This window comes from Ursus maritimus, unplaced genomic scaffold, assembly GCF_017311325.1.
Source record: "Ursus maritimus isolate PB19 unplaced genomic scaffold, ASM1731132v1 scaffold_32, whole genome shotgun sequence".
Lineage (NCBI taxonomy): Eukaryota > Metazoa > Chordata > Mammalia > Carnivora > Ursidae > Ursus > Ursus maritimus.
In genome coordinates, this window is record NW_024425786.1 from 224,949 (window position 1) to 241,973 (window position 17,025).

The window sequence follows — 17,025 nt, forward strand, 5'->3', positions numbered from 1 at the left end:
TATTTAAAAATGTACAGTTCAGGATGGGCACTGGAGGACTGGGCCTCCTGCTGCTGCCCTTTGTCCCTCTGGTCAGAGGGCATATTTAGCATCCCCACCCAATGGAAGGGGCCAGCCTTGCCTGGGGAAGGAGCCGTGGGTGAAATGTAAAAATAAAATAAAGATGGTGAGCGCCCTCCCTTCTCAGCAAAGGGCTACTAATGCAGGTAATTCACAGTGTATGGGGAGGGGGCCTCATCAAGGCTTTCTGTCCATCGTGGGGGGTTAGGAAGGTGGTCTCTGGGGCCCATAGGAGCCTGTGATTCTTGGAAGCTTCAGGGACCCTTTTGTTTGTGCCGTCAGGATTCAGCCCCACAGAGTAGGGGGAAGGTGAGCTGAATGGCATATGGGGTCCTCGGAGATGTGGGGGCCCCTCCGGGCACCGGCTCTCAAAGCTGCCACACCTGTGACCCCAGCTGTGGGCCAGGGCCCCACACCTAGGGCAGGGGTGGCTGCGCCTAGTTGTCAGCCAGGGGCCCAGGGGAGAAGGCAGCGGCGGTGGTGATGGCGGCGGAGGGCCGGGGGAGGCAGCGCAGGTTCCCGGTCTTGAGCGCACACTGCACGGGCCAGAGCACCACACAAAAGAGCACGAGCAGCAGGGCCGTGACCAGCGCCACGCGCCTCCAGTCCCCACAGCGTGCCCAGCAGCGGGCCAGACGGCCCTGGCGGCGGGTGGGGCCCGGGGTGGGTGTGGGTGTGGGTGCGGTGGGCTCCGCAGGCTTGCTCAGGCCCACATCCACGCACACGAAGCCGGGCGCTGGAAGGCCAGGTGTGGAGGGCGGTGGGCGGCAGCAGAGCTTAGTGCCCTCCAGCCACACGGGCTCCTCCCGACGCAGGTGTGCGGGCATCCTGGCCTGCAGCTGGCGGCTGGTGCGCAGGGCGGGGGCCCCGGCAGCCGGCACAGCCGTGGGCTGCCGGCAGAACGGGCAGGGCACAGCCTCGCTGCCGGGCCGGCCTGTTGGCTGGGCGGCCGCCAGCCGTGCCAGGCACTCCAGGCAGAAGACGTGTGTGCAGGAGAGTTCCTTGGGCGTCTTGAACATGTTGTCATAGCCTGAGAAGCAGATGGAGCACTCCAGTGGGGAGGCCACCTTCTCCGAGCCAGGGGTGCCGGGGGACCTGGGGCTGCTGGCCGAGCTGGGGGACCTGGGCACAGTGGCTGTAGGGCTGGTCCGACCAGGGGCTGGCATGGCTGTTTGCCACACCTGCTGGCTTGATGACAAGACTCTGAGCTGTGGACAAACGGAGAGTACCATGAGTGACCACAGGCTGCCCCTTCTCTGCAGTCTGCTGCTCTCGCCCTGGGTCTCTTTTGCCCGGCACCAGCCCCAAAGACCTCTGGAAGGGCACTGCCCACATGTGGGCAACTCCAGGAAGTCCCATCTGTACCAGAGTCAAGGTCCTTCTGTTCAAGTTGCAATCCCGCCCTCGCCCACCTCCTCACATGCCAAGACGGGGTGAGCATCCCGGGGTGCCCCAGGCCCGGCCAGCCCACAGAGGGTCTGAGAACAGAGGCCATATGCACAAGGGTGTCGTGCTGACCGTTCAGTGGACACCTCCTGCTGGCTTGTCCCACCTGGCAGTGCCACCTGGGCATCAATAAAGTCGACGACAGTGGCCCACAGTACTTGCTGTTGATGTCGGGGCTCTGCCAGGCTGGGCCCAGGTCATGGAAACACAAGAGCCACGGTACAAAAAGGGCAGCTCGGAGGGTGGAGTGACTCAGCCAGGGTCACCTGGCCAACAGGTCAGCAGGACCTGGGCTCGCACCGGAGGAGTGTGACTCTGGGTCAGCTGAAGGGGGTTTGAACATGGATCCCATCATGGGCACCTGATTTGGTTGGTAGTCACCCAGTTTTCAGGCAGCTGTATGAGGGTGGGGGGCCAGGCCTGGCTGGGTGAGGGTCAGGACTCTGTCTGGGGGCCAGGGTGAGCTGGTAGGCTGCGGGAAGTTGAGGAGGGCCTGAACAGGGGTGGGGACCAGTGTCCCAAGTTTGTTTCCCAGCCTCACCCGAACCTGTAGGGCCAGCTTGTCTGGCTGGTGACGAGGGCTTTCTGCTGGCCCTCAGGACCTAGAAATGCACCCTAGCCTGAGGAGCCAGGGGTGGAGGAGCCCCAGCCATCCTCTGGGATGACCCACCACCCTGCAGGGTCACACAAGCACACGGCTGCCGTCCTCCTGACCCACTCGCATTTCCAAGGAGACCCTGCCTCTGTCTCCCTGGCGAGGCTCAGGTGACCTCCTGCTGACCAGGGCCCTGTCTGGCCCACCTCTTGCCCTGCCACATGGGTCTGGCCTGGAGGAGGACAGGTAAGGAGGACAGTGGACAGACCCCATGGGGCCCAGGAGGACCCGCCGGAGGTGACCCTGACCCTACCTCGCTGGTTAGTCCAGGTGCGCGAGGGCAATGACTTTGTGGTGATGTGTCGCGAAGGTTTGGGTGAGTCACAGTGACATCACTGTGATGTCACGAGTGCTCCCAGCATTGCAACATGAGATGTCACCACATTTTGAGACAATGGTGGCCACAGGCTAGGCAGCAGCCTCAGCACAGTCTGGGGGGGACCACAGGCTAACCTCCTCCAGGCCCGTGTGCCCCACATAATCAGTCCCTTGGCACTGAGGTCCCGCCCCTCCTCAGAGGCCCCCACCCCGAGCCTGTACGAGTGAGAGGTGAGTGCCAGCTGAGCCGGCCTTACCTGGGGGCCGGGGGTCGTCAGCAAGGCCTGAGCATGGTCCCCTTGGCTGGGCACCGCCAGGCTGTGAGGCTCTGAGCTCTCCTGTCCGGCAGTGTCTGCTCCCTCTCCTCCGGGCTGGGCCAGCCTGTGCCCCACCTGGCAGGTGTCCCTCCACGGGGCTGGCTGCCAGCAGCTGTCCTTCCTGGTGGCACTGGTTGGGCAAGCGTGCCTTCTGCTCTGTCCCAGGTAAGCGGGGCTCCGGGGGGTGTGCGTTCTTCCAGAAGCAGAGTGCTGTCCGGAGCGGGTGGGAGTTCTCCGGGTGTTGGCTTCTGGCAGGTGTATTTATACACTGGAGGTCATGCAGGCCAGGGGCGTGGCCTGGGGCCTCGGGGATTGGCTGGTCTCCCGTCCTCGCCCTGGCAGGCTGGGCAGTGGAGGGCAGGAAGTCAGAGGTGAGAGACCAGAGCCTGGGGTGAGGCTGGGGGGTCAGTGTAGGCTTCCACAGACTGGGCAGGTCTGGGGGTGCTGGATGCCTGGGTAAAACCTTCCCCTGACAGCCCCTGGAAGGTTGGAGCGCCATTCCAGAAACAGACCCACTCACTAACCCTATTTAAGGCCCCGGTGGAACCTGAGTGCTTAGGGGCCTCCCAGAAGGGCCCCTCCAGGGAGCACCCCCAATCTCAGCCTAGCTTGTCACCCCCCACTTCATCCACACAGCCCGCTTACATGCAAGCGCCACCCCAATGTTCACCACCGAGGGGACTTCCTGCTCTGGGTCTAGGGAGTCGGGGGCGGGGGGGTCAGGGCTGGGCACCCCCAAGGGGCGGAGTCGGGGTGAGGGCGAGTCAGGGATCAGACTGGCCACAGGACTTGTTTTGGGTGAGTGTCTGCTGGGGGCACCCTCAGTTACACACATGGGACGGGGCCCTGGAGCCCAGGGAAGCCCCCAACACAGCCAGGGGGTCTGGAAATCTTCCTGGGCGAAGGGGTAGTGGCTTCGGCCAGTTTGGGACCCTTGCAAACCCCAGGACCAGCCTATGCAAAGGCCTGGGGCGAAGGCAGGGGGTCTGGACGGAGGACGTGGGGGCGGGGGCTGGGGCTGGGGTCTAGCCAGTAGGGGGCTTGGGCCCCTCACAGCCATGTTGCAGCTGTTCCGACAGCAGGAAGCCTACCAGAGAATCCAGCTCATGCAACGAGGTGTGCTGGCTGCCAGGGGAGGGGTGCTCAGGAGGAGGTGGGGACCGAGAAAGGGGGCTGGAGCCTCCGTGTGGGGAGCTGCTGTGTGGGCCAGGCCCAGCTTGTGCATGACAGGGTTCTGGTTCGCAAGGGGATCGTGACTCGGGGTCACATGCTGCCTCCAGGAAGTGTCCTCTGTGCCTCGGCTCTGGGAACACCCTCCTGAGGGTTCCTGGGAATATCCAAGTTCTGAGGTCACTTGAGCTCTTCAGTGGACAAGTCAGTGCCCAGAGGCAAAGGGAAGACCTGAGGAACGTGCCGTCCGGGGCGGCGGCCAGGCCTCACTGCACAGGAGCAGAGCCCAGCCCCTGGCTCTGGGGTCTTGGCAGCTTGGGACCTGGCGACCCGCCTGGTCCCCGCACCGGCTCCTTCTCGATCCTGGCGGGTGGGCAGCGGTGCTGTGTGGGTGCAAGGGCTGCACGTGCTCTCCGTGCACTGCAGGTTAACCTGGCTGTGTCTGAGCATGAATGCGTCTGCCCAGGTGCAGGCTCCTACACACGCAAGGGGAGCATGGCTTTCCGTGTGCGACCACACGGCCCGGGGACTCGGCTGGGGAGAACACGAGGTCCCCAGTGCGCACCCTACCCTCGTCCATTCATGGCTCTGAGATGTGCGGGTCCTGAGTCCCCAGGACACCTCCGAGTTCTGGGCTGGACACAGAAGTTGTCCTTGGCCAGGTGAGAGGACTGTATCCACGGCCCACTCTGGCTGTGGTCCCCCCACCCCGGGACTGGGATAGAATGGGCTTCAAACCCCGGGTGCTGCCAAGGACACACAGAATGGCCACTGCATGAAGAGGCCCTTCAGGGCTCATCTGGGGCTGAGCCCCCCACCCACGCTTGCCCAGTGCTGGGTGATCTGTCGGCGGCTGTGCTGCCCCACCACCTGGAGATGACGATACGCGAGAGACTGGGACACATCCAGGCTGCGATTCCAACGTGGGCAGAAACCGGGCCCCGGGCTCTGGACGAGCTCAGCATTACCCTACGGGCATGAGGCAGCCCAGCCGGGACACCCGGTGGACTCGGCCGGTCCTGCCCTTCCCACACCCAGGACTGAAAGCCAGGTTCCCTAAGGTCAACTGGTGGCCCCTCTGCATCTCACTGTGGCCAGCTCCTTCTGGGGTCTCGTGCCCCGGCTCCTGACCAGGACCTCTGCCCTCACGTCACCTCCTCAGGCCCCACGCGGTCCTCCTCTGTGCACCCACCTCTTCGTGCTGCTGAAGTTCTTCCTCTTGCTGACTTCCGACCTCTGCCAGCTCTCAGTGCTTCTCCTGGTGCTGAGGGAGTGAATGAATGAGCTGCCGGCTGCGAGCCCAGGACTGTGCCACCTGCCCACCCCCATACCATGCTCCCTCCTAGGGTGTGGGGGAGCCCCACAGCAGTTGACATGGTGGGGGGTCAGAAAGGGACAGGTGCCCCACCTGCCTGTTTTGGCCTAAGCTGATGGCCCTATAAATTGGCCTCGGTTTGGCCTCCTGCACGAGGGCTGGAGTCCAGGTAAGTGCCAGCTGAGGATGGAGCCCCACTGTAGATGCCTGACCCTATCAGCTGCCCCACACCCGGCTCAGGTGCCCCTGTACCCCACCTCACCCACGCACATGCTTTCTAGCCCGAATGCCCATCGGGTCATGGGGCTGGGAAGTCCAGTGAACCTACTCCCCACTATTTGGGGGCCTAAAGCACAGTGGTACCCAGGCCCAGGGGATGCTCAGTGGCAGGGGGGAGGCTGGCGGGCTGAGGACCCCAACAACCAGGCCACCCAGGCCTTGAAGGTCAGGGGAAGCATCTCGAGTGTGGGAGCCAGAGGCGGCTGCAGGGTCAAATTCAGAGTTCTTTGCTGCCAAGGGTGGGGCAAAGCTGAGGCTGGGGGAGTCTGGGGAAGGGACATGGAGATGCTGGAATAACCCCAGGTCTCCAGGTTGTACCTGAGGGTGGGAGGCAATGGAGAAGGCCTGGGGTGGGGGTGGGGGGCCCATCTGTGCCTGGCTTGGGCCTCCAGGGCCTGACTGGCTGGACCTGCTCTCCTGGTCAAACATGGCTCTGCATTTCCCCCAGATTAGCAGCCAGCTTGGTGCAAAGGTGGGAACAGGGAAAAGGGAGTCTCTTCCCACGTCTGCTTCCCTCCCAAGGAGCCACAGGATGGGACAGGTTCCCCTGACCTCAGGGGCTACAGAAACCAAGGGAATCTGGAGGGTCCTGCGCATTCTCCCCTGGCTCCCAAGCCCAGTCTTCCAGATGGGCACAGATGGGCGGTGGAGTGTCCTCTCACTTCCCCGTGGCCCCTGAAGCCGGTGAGGACCCTGATCCTGGCCTCCCCACCTCCCCCTGCGTCCCCTTCTCCTCAGACGGACGGGCGGGACAGAGGAATGAGAGGCAGTACCCACGAGGGCGCGTCGCTGCTCCTGGTGAAGGGAGAGTCCAGTTAGCCTGGCTGACGGGGCCGCCCCCACGGCAGGGCAGGTGGACTTCACCCTTCCTGAGGAACAGACGAACGTGGAGCAAGGAGGACGGGGGAAGAAAGCCCTGAATCGTTTATTGACACCGATCTGAAGCTGGTGCTGCCCTGTCAGCTGCTGGACCAGGCGTGGGTTCAAGTGTCCGCAAACTGTCAGTGCTCGGGACAGGCATCACGGCGCGGAAGGGACGCAGGAGCTGAGCACGCAGGCCCCGCCTCAGGCCCCCGGGATGCGGACCAGGCGTCGAAGGAGAGAGATCAGTCCGACCGAGAATCTGGGAAGGCCAGTGCCGAGCCCAGAGGGTGAGAGGTGGCCACCAACGCTCCTTTCTCCTCAGGAACCCGTCTCTCTGTAACCAGCCAGGGCCGGAAACGCGTCTCCAGGCCTGGGGCAGCTGGGACAGGGCCACTGGCCAGCACGGCCCTCCACAGGTCCATCGAGACCAGGCTACTCAGGCAGTAGTCACGGGTGAATGTGACCCTGGCTGGACACGGCCTTGATCGCCAACCGCTTCAGGCCAGCGTCCGTCGCTGGGCGGACAAGTGCCTGCAGTGCCTGGGCCCAGCGTGGAAAGCGGGTCAGGGGCAGGAGACAGAGGAGGAAAGTAGTGTCTGAAGTCGGTAAGAAACCAGGAACCTCGCCTCTGCAGCTCCTGGAAATGTGTGGCCTTGAGCTTAGGGGGCAGGGGTGGGGGGTCTTGGTACAGGACAGCCCTGCGGGCGCCTCAGCCTTAGAGGGGCCAGTTCTCATGCCACGCTTCCCCTCATCTGGACACCGTCCTGGAGGGGATGCAAGGAGGCCAGCTGGCCTGGTGGTGCGGGGGATGTCTGCCCACTGTGGGCTCGGAAAGGCAGGGGGGCGAGCCCTGGCTTTGCCAGGCATGGAGCAGCCCAGCGGTCCTCGTAGGCTCTTGGCTGCTGGGAGCGGCCTCTCCCGAGGGGCCCAGACCCCACCTGGCCACGCGCTCGAGCCCGGCTCAAGGGCACGGCTCCCAGCCCGTCACACTGAGCAGCTGTGGGGGGGAAGCAGCACCTTCAGGCAGCGTCTGCTGCTGGGAGACGGCCACGCTGAGGCAGGGGCTGCGTCCAGACCGGTCCTGAGGCCTTGCTGGGCAGCGCCTGCCCTTTGTGTGCTGGGTTCTCTCCCAGGCGGTGTGCGGAACTGTGGGTGGGTCGCCGGGTCAGACGTTGCTGACCCGGGCCTCCACCGAGGAGATGGCAGTGGAGCCCGCGTCCCTGTCCAAGGGCCGCTCGCGCCTGACATAGCGCGGCTTCCGCACTGAAACGGGGTCAGAAACAGGCAGGGTCAGAGTGGGGCCTGGGACAGGAAGGATGGCCCCGGGTCTCGGCCCTCCCCAGAGCTCCTGGGAGTGGGGTGTGGCGCAGCCGAGGGGAGGGGAGCCCACGGGGCCCCCACTTGTGAGCAGAGTTGCTGCTGCTGACTAGAGTGTCTGATGAACGCTCCACTCACTGCAGACACTCGGTGCCCCCGCACCCCGAGCACCTGCGCCTGGCTGAGGGCCTGGCTCTCACAAGACACAGAGGCAACAGTTCCCATGATGCACAGCAGGGCTGGAGGGGGCCCCCAAATGAGTCCATGTCTGAAGCCCCAGAACCTGCAGGCGTGACCTTACTTGGAAAAAGGGTACTTGCAGATGTGATTAAGGACCTTGAAATGAGATCCTCCTGGTATATCTGGGGGGCCCTAAATCCAACGACCAGCGTCCTCACAAGAGGGAGGCAGAGAGAGGAGACCTGGGAGAAGCCCCGTGAAGACGGGGGCAGAGGCTGGAATGGTGTGGTCACAAGCCCAGGGACGCCTGGAGCCACCGGAGGCCGGAAGAGGCAGGAAGGACCTTCCCCTAGAGACTCTGGAGGGAGTGCCCCCCACCCCCAGCTTGACTTCTGACTTCCGGCCTCCTGGACTGTGCGAGAGTACATTTCTGTTGTTTCAAGCCTCCGGTTTGTGGTCATTTGTTAGGGCGGCCCTAGGAGACTAATGCAGGGAAATTCAAGATGCTTGTAGATGGTCCTGCTTTAGAGAAATCAGAGACAAGTATTCTACAGAACTGAGTAGATCTAGCCTTGGCTAATAACTTCTTTGTCCCCAGAGAAGAGGGACATCCTCCCCTGTCCCCACTGCAGACTTCTGCACAGTGGTAACAACACAGACTGCGGAGGCCAGGCTCCATGGCCTGTAACTGTGTGACCGTGGGCCAGTCACTCAACCTCTCTGTGCTCACGAAGTCATCTATAACAGGGTTGATATGTGCACCTGCTCCTGGAATCATCACGCCTGACCGAGTAAAACTGAAGTGCCAGCCACTCAGGAGGGACCACGGGAAAGCCTTATGCCGGGCCAGCCAGCTTCCTGCACCCACCACCCGGGTAGAGCTGGGACTTGGTGAGGGCCAAGCAAAGGCTTCAGGGGTGGCCCCAGACCCCGTGCTGGGGATTCTCGTTGTCTCCCAACAGACTCAACATGTCAGGAACAGAAACGAATAAAAGGGAAAAGGCAGCAGAGCCGTGGGTTGATTACGGGGGGCCCTGGCCCGCGTCCCGAGAGCTGCAGGACCGGGTGCCCGCAGAGCCGAGCCCTGCAGTGTCCCTGGAGAGTGGCTGACCCCGTGGGCAGGATAGTTTTGAGATTCTTCACCCTGAGTTGAGGGCTGACATACCTGAGGGCTGTGGCGGGGGAATCATGGCAGCCTTGAAAAGGAGAAAAGGCACAGTGAGAACAGCGGGCGGCCCCCAGCACAGAGGCCCACGACATGGGGGCACGCGGCCCATCCTTCCAGGTTACTTACGGCTTCGCCAGGCTGCAGGGCAGGGGCTGTGGGCAAACACAGGTGTCACTGGGGCAGGGGTCCCTTGCCTGGGGAGGGGGTCCACTGGGCCTGCAGAGGCTCTCCCCCCACTCCAGGCTCAGCCCAGTCCCACTTCCAAATGCCTGCCCAGCAGTGCCCAGGGCCCAGCTATCTGGCCACATTTCCCACCTGCTCTTGGGGCGGTGGGCCCCCAAGCACCCCAGGGAGAGCGCCCTCCCAGGCCCTCTTGGCAGAACAACAGGCCAGTCTTCACAAGGTACTGCTGCTGGCCTCCAGCACCACCAGGAGCCAGGCAAGACAATGCCTTCAGCCCCAGGCGAGGCCCAGGGTGGGGGCATGCCTCAGGGAGACCACCGCAGGGCCCACCTCTCACCTCCGCTGGGGAGGTTGCTATGCACCCCTGCGCTCTCGGTGGCCACCTAGGCTGACCGAGCCCCCTCTCCAGGGAGGAGAGACACTGCGTGGGTCTGCCCCAGCCCTGCACTGACCCTCCAGGACCCCTGTGGCCCACCGCGGAGGAGCAGCCCCTCAGAGCTGACCCGGGAGGCCCATCCCAACTGGCGTGGGTCAGGACCTGGGCGCTGCAGCAGTCCCACTGAGGCACCCAGCGTGGGCTCCGGGTGGGTGGACAGGGGTCTCACAGAGGCCAGGTGAGGAAGTTCTAGCTAATTGCCCACTAGCACTGTCCACTCAAGGGTCCGACCTGGTGGCCGGACCACCTGCCTAGCACACCCGAGGGCACAGCAGGAGTGACGCCCATCTCTTCTGGAGGGAGGCAGGTCGGGCACCCAGGCCCAGGGTAAGCTGGGGTGGCACGGGGCCCCACGGTCCCTGCACCAGCCTGCCTATCCCCACTCCCAGGGGGCAGGATGGGGAGAGGACACAGCTGGCTGGGGGAGCTGTGAGCAGGTGGCCCCAAGACCAAGGATGTCACTTCCCCCCTCCCCCCCCCACCGCCGTGATGCCCCGCGGTGGAGTCACGCCAACACCTTTACTCTGAGAGCCCCACAGAATCCACATGGGAGCCTCCCGAGGACATGGCCACCCCTCTTACTCTCAGACACAAGAGCCACGTGACAACCCAGTCCCCTTCCTGCTGTTTTGTGGAGTTTTATGGCTGGACAGCCGCATCTTGCACCCCAGCCCCAGTGCACTGGTCAGCACCCTTCTGGTGTGGAATACCTTTGTTTCTTCCGTAGAAAACCTTGGGGAGTTTACTGGTACGCTTCAGGTAGAAGAACCCAGCCACGGACAGGATGAGGCCGGAGCTGATGAAGAGTGTCCCCAGGAAGAGGGAGGCTGCCACTTGAGGGCTCCCTGTGAGCAAAGGGAGCAGCTGCCAGTGGTAAGCCTGGGCGGGCCTCAGAGGACCTCCCCAGACCCCTATTCCCTGAACACGCCCGGGCCCTCACAGGGTTCTGCACTCGGGGGCTCGGGTCCCCCCTGCAGGCCCAGACACCTGGCTGTGGGGTCTGAGGAGCTCCAGCTCCCTAGGCCTCAGGCTTGTCACGGGGAGGTGGGTTACTGAGAGGGTTAAGGGTTCCAGCCCCTGAGAACACCAGGCCCTCTGGTCCCCACCTCCCCACTGAAGACTCAGCACAGAGAATGACCAGGCATGCCAGGTCACAGCCTTCAACTCAGAGGCAGGGGTTCCCACTACACCCTTGCCTCTTGGGAGCTTGTCCCTGGTCCCTAGATGGCCTTCCTAGTGCCATGATGCCTGCCCATCTTTACCTACACAGGGTCAGGATGGGCTGGTGGGCCCACGGCTGGGGGCTCTGGATGGTAATTGTGGGGAAAGTGCTTGTAGATGTCTGTGGGGAGGTGTCTTTCTGACCCCGAGACACAGGCATGAGGTGTGGCCACGGCTATGCTGGAACCTAGAGGGGGATGAATTCTGGCTAATTTGGCGTGTCCTGCCCCAAACTTGCTGCAATGAAAATGGGCTGTAGAGCCAGACTTGCCGGCCTCCCTCCATCGGTACCCCACTGCCAGACCCAGCGTGGTGTCACAGGAGGTCGGGGCCATCTGCGCTGACCCCACCCTACAACTCTGCTGCTCTGGTGGCCGGCCTTGGTGGTGCAGGTCAGTGTAAGGCCACTTGCTTCTGGTCCTGAAACTTGTGCAGAAAGCGGAGCCCTCAGTCCAGGTCCAACACGCCCTCTGCTGAAGGCCCAGCGTCTGGGGGACATACAACCCTCATCACGACCTGGTCACCTGAGAAGAGGAGGCGACCACTCCTGGGGCAGGCCCTGCTCCCTGACCGCAGTGGCCCCTGTGGCTGGGGCACCACGCCCCTGTGGCAGGGCCAAGGCTCTGTGGCTGGCGGGCCACATCTCAGATCGATGGGATGCAAGCTGAGGACAGAGTATGCAGGATGTGGGCCCTGTGTCTGCCCCCGAAGACCAGGCCGTGTGCTGGGCTCTTCTGCCTGGCATGCAGTGTTTGCAGTCTGAGCCCTATATCCTCAGAAGAGCTTCAGGGGATGGGGGCAAGGGGACCTCGGGGGGCAAGGGGACCTCGGGGCGCCCTCCCATCTCCAGAGAACTGCACGTCCTGAGTTTCCGTGGCCCGAGGTGCTGGGTGGGCCAGGACTGAGGCAAAGGGTGTGGTGTGCAGCTGTAAGGGTTTCCACTCACTAGAACTGCTCAGCGGCATGTGTGAGGGCCTTCTGCGTGTGCCCAGTGACCCCAGTTCCGGGGGCTGCCGACTCCACCAACCCCGCTCTGTGGTCAGGCTGGGTCCCTGTCCACAGATCTCTTGCCTGGGGTGCAATGTGACCTTGGCCATGGCTGTGGCCCTGCTGAGGCCAGTGTAAGTGGTCACGTGCACTGGGAATGGCAGACGATGACCCCTCCTCCACCAGGACCTGTGCAGAGGCCCTGCTCTCAACTGGTGAGCCTGAGACTTACCAAGATTTGGCTGCCCGGGCGTTCCTGTGCTCCGGTTCACTGGGAACTGCGCGCCCCAGCCAGCGACTGTGGGGAAGCAGAGTGGTCAGTGCTGCCGGCTCCCCAGGCAGGTCTGGACCACGCACAGGGACGCTGCTGAAGACTCCCCGGGAGCCAGAGACACAGCCCAGGGGGGGATCACGGGCCAGAAACCAGAAAGGGAGGAGGCCGTAGAGACAGAGCTGCCCTCACCCCACGGCTGTCCTGCACGGACAAGAGGACTCAGGGAGAGAGGGGACCAGGCGGGGCGGGGGGTGTCCCCTCGACGGACAGTGGTCCAGGGAAAGGTGGGCCACCCGCTGCTGTGGAGACAAGAAGGGCAAACCCCACCCGTTCCTGCAGAACTTGGAGACGTGGCCCCTCGGTGGGAAGCAGGCCAGGTGGGCGTGGTGGGGGGTGCCGCAGGACGGCCGCCGCACTCGGAGCCATAGGTGCCGTTCCCGCATCGGATGCAGCTGACACTGCCGTCCTCGTTCCGGTGCCTGTAGCAGCCTGCGCGGGAGACAGTGACTCAGCGCCTGCCTTCAGGGAGCTCTTCCATATTCTGAGTTTGGGAAACCGGAGAATTCGCTCAGGCATGTGAATTCTCTCGTTCTGGGAGTCTGGATGGAATGGTACACTTGATTTCAGAAAAAGACACAAACTTGACGGGAGCCACCATGGGCTCTCACCCAGGGGCTCCTGTGGGCTCCCTTCCTGGACGTCTTGTAAAACACCCTGGACAGGCCGGGAACCTGAGACAGGCGGTGCCGTGCGCGGCCGCACGCTCCGGGGAGGCCCACAGCAGTCTGACCACCAGGCCCTCACCCTGCCTCCACAGGGGCCACAAGGGACAAGGCCCACCCCCCTCAGTGGCACTGTCTCTAGCCCCGGTGTGACCCTGGCCCCTGTTGACCCCTTCCCTGGGGAGGTCCCAGACTGAGGCCACCGCCAGCATCCCCAGCCTTCCCCGGCGCTGGGAGCAGCCCAGCTCCCACTGGCCAGCAGTTTACAGACAGTCTGTTTTGCCAACTAGTCAGGGCACCCCTAAGGGCAGAAATTGTGTCGTATACCTTTATTTTTTCTTAACATCCCCAACATTTAGCACAGTGGCTGAGCAAACACGTGCTCAACTGACACTGAGTGCAGGTACTGAGCTGGCCCTGAATCCTAGCGCCAGAGTCCAGGGACAAGCCACAGACCACACGTCCCTCACGATGAATTCACTGATGTTTAATCCACACGCAGTGTGTCACTGTGAGGTGGAGGCCTTTGTGCAGGGACCCCAAGTGGATGGCAGGGCCCGAAGACTGACCAGCAGCAGTGCCTGTGATGCTGTGGGTGGACGGGCCGAGCACCACACCAGGGGGCCTGGGAACGGGGGGCCTGGCACACCTGGCACCAGTGCAGTGGTTCTCCCAAAAAGCACTCCTCCGGCTGGCTCCAAGGTCACTGGGCAAAGCTGCCCAGGGCTGCCAGCCTCAAGAAGGCCCTGGGCTGGGCCATTGTGTGCAGGGACAAGGCACAGCTAGAGAGCCAGGGCCGGTGACCAGAAAGACTGAGGAGCTAAAGTTGGCTTTATGAAGCCAATGAGGCCCCTTTAAAAACTACCTGACACCCAGCTCACTGGCTTCCCAGCCTCACAGGTGAGCAAGGAAGGTCGCTTCTGGGCAAGTCCAGGAAACTGAGGCTATTCGGACGTTGAGAAGAGAGGATGCACCAAAATCTATATGTGTTGCAGGTTAGGTCTGATGGCAAGTCCTTGGCTTGGCTTCCCGGCCTCGGGGGTTCAATCTAAGACTCCTTGTGGAAAGGTCCAGCAAGGCCCACTTAAAAAAGCCTCAACGGTCAATCGCTATTCTTGCTGCACGCATGTGGACGACCAGGCCACGTTTAGTGAGGCCAGACTTAAAAGCAAATTCGTTCAATGAACCACGAGAGACTGTGGACTCTGGGAAACAGACTGCGGGCTTCAGAGGGGAGGGGGTGGGGGACTGGGACAGGCCGGCGATGGGTAGTGAGGAGGGCACGTGTTGCATGGTGCACTGGGCGTTATACGCAAGTAATGAATCATGGGACACTGCATCAAAACCTAGGGATGTGCTGTATGGTGACTAACGTAACATAATAAAAGTTATTATTAAGAAAGAAACGAACGAAAAAAAAAGTAGCAAATGATTAAAAAAAAAAGCAGACTCGTGTCTCACTGTGACTCTCTCTGGTGGAAGCGGGGGGGCTGTGTCGGTAGCGCGTCTGTGTGGGTACCAGACTCCACTCCTGTTCGGGCCTGAGGCTTGTGACCTACCCGCCAGCTGCACTGGCTCCTGAACCCTCCCAGTCTCTTCCCATATTTGGCTGCGACTCTCCAAACCAACATTTCCGCTCTCCTCCCACCCTCCTGCCTCGGAACCACTGAGAACTAAAACGGCCTTTTCCCCAAAGCCCTGTGAGCTGAGGATACGAACTTCGGAGACATCACCTCGACACCCCCGTGTGGACACAGCCTCACGCCTGCTCCCGTGTGGGCCTCTCAGAAGGTTCACCAGCGGCCACGCGGCCTCTGCCGTCTCACTCCCCCTACACCGGCCTCGAGTCCGACACCTGGAAGGGTACTTAGCTGACTGCCCTCCAGACTGAAAAACCAGACTTACGATTGGCTCCAACCATTCACACTTGTTTTTCTTTTGTTTGCACAGAAATGCCTCTCACTGAACACCCGACTGCTCACACCACACAGAGGCCTCGCTCTGCGGAGGCCCCCCTGCCACGCCGGCTCCCAACACCTGTGCGTCCCCTGCACCGGACGGACCGCCGCCAGGACCAGAGGCTCACCCGGTGCCCGGGACAGCGTGCTCACACCCGTTCTTTTGTTCTGGTTCCATCTACGCCTTTTCTCCCCCTTTGCCGGTCTCTTATCTCACAACTTCCAACCCAGTTCTCTCTGCAGCTTGGCTTTTAATACGTGAAACTTTCTGAGGATAAAATTTCAAATGAGGGACACCAGAATATGCCTCTTTCACACAAAAAAATATTTCCAGCTAAAGACTCAAAAACAGCAGGAGCCAGAAGGGCCCTGACCTCGCTTTTCCTCCCTGAGGAGCAGGAGACAAAGGCCCCACGTGGAGGCTGCCCAGGCGGCAGGAGGAAAGAAACACGCTCACCGCAGAGACGGAGGGTCCGGCGCACTCACCCGCCTCCACCCGAGAAGACGTGGCCAGGCTGCCAGCCGGGAGGGAGGCTCAGATGGGGTCCTGTCCCTTTCCCGCTGCTTCTGCCCACTCCTCTAGCCCCTTGCCTACCTCCCAGGCATCTCCAGTGTCCCTCCTGAGGGGCCGTGTGTCTGCCTGCTCACACGAGCTACGGTGACCTCCACGGCGTTCGCTGTGAGCACTGTCCTCATCACCAAGGCTGGTCAAGGTTGGCTGGTGCCAAAGCAGCTTACCTGGACCACACAGGCTTGTGCCCCCGCAGGTGGTGTTGACGTCCACCACGTCCACACAACATTCAGCCTGCTGGCCCTAGAGGGGAGAGGGCGGTGAGTTTTCAAACCCCGACAGCCGGGGGCTGGGGCAGGACAAGTAGGCCAGACTGAGAATGGCATCCGCAGAGGGGCACCTCATGAGCTTGACCCAACGCCCATGGCTCTGACCTCTTCTAAATTCCGAATCAGGTGACCGTCCCTTGCTTACCCAGAGTGAGGTGAGGACACATAGCCACACCACACGAACACTTCCTGGAACAGAACTTCATGTGCCCAGCGAGTGTTTGATGACTGAATACACATAAGCATGTTCCTAAGCACTCAGATTCCCAAGTCAGGAGGGGGATCCCTTGGGGGCCCACTCAGAGATTCTGACCAGGGCCTGGGCTGGGGCAGCCTGACGGGGCAAGGAGTGCTCCTGGGGACACTTCCTGGGCTGTGGGTGCTCTGTGGTTTATGCAGTCACTTCCCTCCACTGCCTGCCTGGCTGGCCACTCAACACGTTGCCTGGGAGGGGCTGGGAAGAGAGGGTTTCGACTCTACTTCCTGGCACCCACGCCACTATGTGAGGGGACACCTACCACACTTTCTGAGGATTTGCTGGCAACTTCCACCAGGAGGCCCGCCAGGAGGACGGCACGCTGGAGCGCCATGTTCCAGAACACAGGGTCTGCAACAGATAGGGGCACTGTGCAGATGCGGGCGCCTCCTTCTGGGGCACCAGGTGGGGGCCGAGGTGCAGGACCCTTACCTGGCCCTCTGGGATGGGAGCTGCAGACATCCAGAGGTAGTGCCCAGTGCTTAGTTAACGGCGGGACTAAGAACCTGTGGATCCCTGGTCCCAGGCCTGCAAATCAAGGCAGATGGTGAGGCCCACTGTTGGTAGGCTCGACTGACTTACCATAAGGAGCCCCCAGAGCTGAGGGACTGGAGGGGCTGTGCTCAACCCATCTGGATCTGGATCTGGATCTAGATGGACTCACTCCTTCCTCCAAAGCTTTCAGCCATTCACTGCCTCCTGAAAGGATGAAGCAGAAGGGGGTTCTACTCATGAGTTTGGACAGGACTTGTCCATCTGCCATCTTGCTCTGTCCTAGGAAAACCCCAGTTCAAGCATTCTCACCAAGAGACAGAACCCCTAGGCAGTGAAACACCTCTGGGGCCAACACAGGCCAGTCAGGGACCCTCAGTCTTATAATTTTCTACTATTCACCCTGCCCTTGTCATGGAAACTGTTAAGAGCCACCTGCCCCCCCGCCCCGGCCCCTCATTCATGCCATCCCATTCGAAGTGCGTGCTCTCTTCCGAAATGCGCCTTCTCCTCTCTAGGACAGCAACTGTGATGTCACAGACACGCTGACCCTCACCTACACGGTGT

The 17,025-nt window shown here is 62.1% G+C and overlaps 2 protein-coding genes across 8 annotated transcripts in view; both read right to left on the reverse strand.

Annotated features, from left to right (window-relative positions):
- On the reverse strand, positions 1-6,846 carry RNF223 (ring finger protein 223). The gene is made up of 3 exons (XM_040645520.1): positions 6,677-6,846; positions 5,879-6,020; positions 1-1,268 (listed from the first exon to the last, which is right to left on the reverse strand). The coding sequence occupies exons 1-3, from the start codon at positions 6,844-6,846 to the stop codon at positions 498-500; spliced, it is 1,083 nt and encodes a 360-aa protein (XP_040501454.1). The 3' UTR covers positions 1-497.
- CUNH1orf159 (chromosome unknown C1orf159 homolog) overlaps positions 6,460-17,025 on the reverse strand; it is a 22,107-nt gene continuing 11,541 nt past the window's right edge. For 2 of the 7 annotated variants that reach the window (XM_040645582.1, XM_040645577.1), the window contains exons 2-10: positions 16,549-16,665; positions 16,229-16,317; positions 15,609-15,684; positions 12,518-12,679; positions 12,149-12,214; positions 10,419-10,553; positions 9,216-9,241; positions 9,087-9,117; positions 6,460-7,687 (exon numbers count right to left, since the gene is read on the reverse strand). In XM_040645582.1, the coding sequence (XP_040501516.1) occupies positions 7,590-7,687; positions 9,087-9,117; positions 9,216-9,241; positions 10,419-10,553; positions 12,149-12,214; positions 12,518-12,679; positions 15,609-15,684; positions 16,229-16,300 (666 nt within the window). In that variant the 5' untranslated portion in view covers positions 16,301-16,317; positions 16,549-16,665 and the 3' untranslated portion in view covers positions 6,460-7,589. Of the gene's footprint in view, positions 7,688-9,086; positions 9,118-9,215; positions 9,242-10,418; positions 10,554-11,090; positions 11,418-12,148; positions 12,215-12,517; positions 12,680-15,608; positions 15,685-16,228; positions 16,318-16,398; positions 16,495-16,548; positions 16,666-17,025 lie in introns of those variants that run through there. The other 5 variants (XM_040645581.1, XM_040645578.1, XM_040645579.1 and 2 more) reach the window with 4 other exon arrangements.